General features: G+C 38.1%; 1 protein-coding gene across 1 annotated transcript; it reads right to left on the bottom strand.

Moving 5' to 3' along the window:
- Positions 1-921: 921 nt before the first annotated feature.
- Positions 922-1,878, bottom strand: LOC113227381. Its single transcript, XM_026460276.1, has one exon. It carries the CDS (start codon positions 1,876-1,878, stop codon positions 922-924), a length of 957 nt encoding a protein of 318 aa, XP_026316061.1.
- Positions 1,879-3,285: the final 1,407 nt, after the last annotated feature.

Here is a 3,285-nt window from a genome sequence, read left to right on the forward strand (position 1 = left end):
CCATTAAACTGTTGCAGATTAGTGAAAGCCAAAAAATCTCTCAACGATTTTACTGCATGGTTTCCACCGCTCCCCAGCATTTTGTTGAAAGAGCTAGTTTCCTGCCACACTGCATAGGTAATGTTAAAATCACCTACAAGCAAAAATGAATCATTCGGGCGATCGTTTAATATTTCACTAGCAATATTAAAAAATGCTTCAAGCGCGTCACGGTAACCTTTTCCATCTGGTATATAAACACAGGCGATGTTTAAGTATTTATTACCGCCAATATTTAAAGGTATAGATAGCCATACACATTCGGAATCGGAGCACGGTGGGGTTGGCCAGCTCCGTCGAAGCGGCATTAGATTAGCGCGAACTGCCACCATAACTCCACCGCCACGCTTTGCACCACTCTCCTCATAGGAACGGTCACTGCGAAATACTACGTACCTGCTATCGAAACACTCACGGTCATAAAAATCTGGTGTCAACCAGCTTTCAGTCACACATACAAAATCATAGTCGGCAACAGCCACCTTTGATAGAAAACTGTGTGTTTTTGTACGTAAACCCCTTACATTCTGATAATAACCTAACATAAGTTTATGATCCATTAAAATCAATTAATATAAATAAACATTTATTTTTCACCATTTGATTATTTAATAAAATTAAATTGGAATTGATAATATTATAATATGGAATTTCATGCATACCTCATTGCAAGCAATTATATAGTAGCATCATTAAATATAAACATTTTATAAGTTGAGAGCAATGTACATAGTTAAGAGTTGCCATGTAACCAAAAGCAGAAAAACAAAATGTGAAGTATAGACACAAAACAGTAATATAAACAAAAGAGCGATCAACATCAAAAAGTAAATATACATGAGCCTGATTAGTGCTAAAAACTACAAAAATATGGAATAAAAGTCATTTCAACTTAGAAAGGTCGGTGTCATTCTTGATGACGACGACCTTTGACCTTTCGTTTTTGCGCATCAGTATCTTGCAGTCTCTAATCCATATATAAGAATAATCCAGGTCAGTTTTGAGCTGTCTGACACGCTTTAACAACTGTTTATTTTGAGGAGTGAGGTGATCCGATACGTACACATTGAGCGAGGGACCCGGGAGGTCAACATCAGCAGTAGTTAGGCCGCGTCGCGAACGCACGGCTGCTAGGAATGTGTCCTTACACAGCCTCCGAGTAAATTTCACAATGATGGCAGGCGGGCGCGGTGTGCTTGATTCACTAGACATATTGCTCGATTCGAATCTTCGCACACGCATGACACTATCGATGTCACGATCGTCTAATGAGTATCCAACCTTATTACTAATGCCCCGTAACAGTGTGAAGAGGTTCTCACCAGCAGTAATGGGTATCCCCGATATCTCGATGTTATTCATCCTGGCTAATTGATCCCGTTGTTGCAACTCATTTTCCAGTACCGATATAGTGCTCTTAGCTAAATCTAAGTCTTGCTTTAATTTAGGAATCACTGCAGTTTTCTTTTCATTCTCTATCAGTCTATCCTCAATGTCGCTTAAACGAGATTCTATTTCGCCAAATCTTGTATTAATTTGCTGAATACTGTTCGTGATGCTGCGGATATCAGATCTCATGCCTACAAAGTCGTTTCTAAATGCTCGTAGTTCTTGTAAGACGTTAGCAATATCTGTAGTCGACGAACCCTTCGAACCACCAGCCGCATTAGTTGCGACACAATCAGAACCCAAATCATCACAAGACACATCTGGCTCGACTGGGAGCTGTTCTAATTGCCCACGGATTGGTGTTTCATCACCTTTAACACGTTTCTTCGTCACGGAACAAGAAGGGCAAACCCAGTTACGTTTACTGGCGGTATAAGTGGTGACCGTCATATTTAGACACTTATAGTGATAGCATCCCTTACAGGTAGCACATTCTATGACCTCTGCTCGACTTGTTCTGTTGTTACACGCTAAGCAAACCATCGTGTAATTGCACAGCTTCTGACTCTGGTAGTGCTTTACTAAATAATTTTTATGATTTGTCTCTGAGAGAATTCCCGTAGTGGTTGATTATGAATGACGCGTCTGCGATGTTAGTCTTTGTGCGTTGACGCAGCGCAAGGGTCAATGTTGCGAGTTAGGAGCGTGCACACGCAAGAATCGCTCTTACGTTATACGCACGAAAGCTACGGAATGGCGAGATTCACTAGTAGAGCGCGCGCGATCAAAAATACTGGAGGGTATTTACTCACTGATACCATTCACAGTTTGTACCAAATAGTTGTAAAAAAACACGTAAAACACGATAGTTTCTTCACTGTGAACTGACGATTTACTAAACCGCGAAGTTATAAGCACTAGTTTTGCTAATTTAATAAAGAATTTCAAGTATTCACCACTACAAAAAATATTTTTTGAGGAGCACAAATAAGTACAATTCTATCAGATTATCGTTCCGTCAAAGATGAAAATTTTATCGCACTTGATTGATATAATGTGAAATAGTATTATTAGACAACACCACATACGTTGCTCCGATCCCATAGTAAGTAAATAAAGCACGTGTTATGGACATCGGAAACAATGATGGTACCACAAACACCCAAACCCGAGACAATACAGAAAATATTCTACATTGACCCGGCCGCAGATTCAACCCGAGACCTCAGAGACGATGACACCATGAAAACCGGTGTGTAACAAATTCAATGAAACTATTATTTTTGGACATAAATCAATGTGCGGGTCCTTTACAGATCCTATGGTCACAGTTGACTAAGATGGAAAAGTAATCAAACAGTTATATCTAATATTGATGCAAAACACCCTTTACGCCACTGTAGTTAGAGTTATTAATTTATATACCTTGTTCTTAATTTACCAAATAACGTTCCAATTTACTCGACAAGAAACTTTAGCATCTCAGTTAGCTGTAATCATGGGACCCGTAACGAGCTCGAAAGGTCGGATTGTTTGAAAAACAAATGTTAAAAATCTGACTATGTACAACATTTAGAAAACAAATGAAGCGAGAATAATATAAATAATTTTAGAAAAGGTTTACATCCGACAAAGTGTTCCATTTCCTATGTTTAACAATCGTGAAAGCCCACGAACTCGATAAATTATGATTATTTTGATACAATAACTTACACGTAAAATTTTCTTCAAACAAACCAACGTTTCTAGCTCTATGCAATTACTGTTTGCTTTAAAAAACAAATATAATATTAGATACGAAAAAAATAGTCTCAGAAAAAACTTAAGAACTGGGTAAATTAATTAAATATATATATA

Source organism: Hyposmocoma kahamanoa, unplaced genomic scaffold (assembly GCF_003589595.1).
Source record: "Hyposmocoma kahamanoa isolate Upper Pololo Valley unplaced genomic scaffold, ASM358959v1 210, whole genome shotgun sequence".
Lineage (NCBI taxonomy): Eukaryota > Metazoa > Arthropoda > Insecta > Lepidoptera > Cosmopterigidae > Hyposmocoma > Hyposmocoma kahamanoa.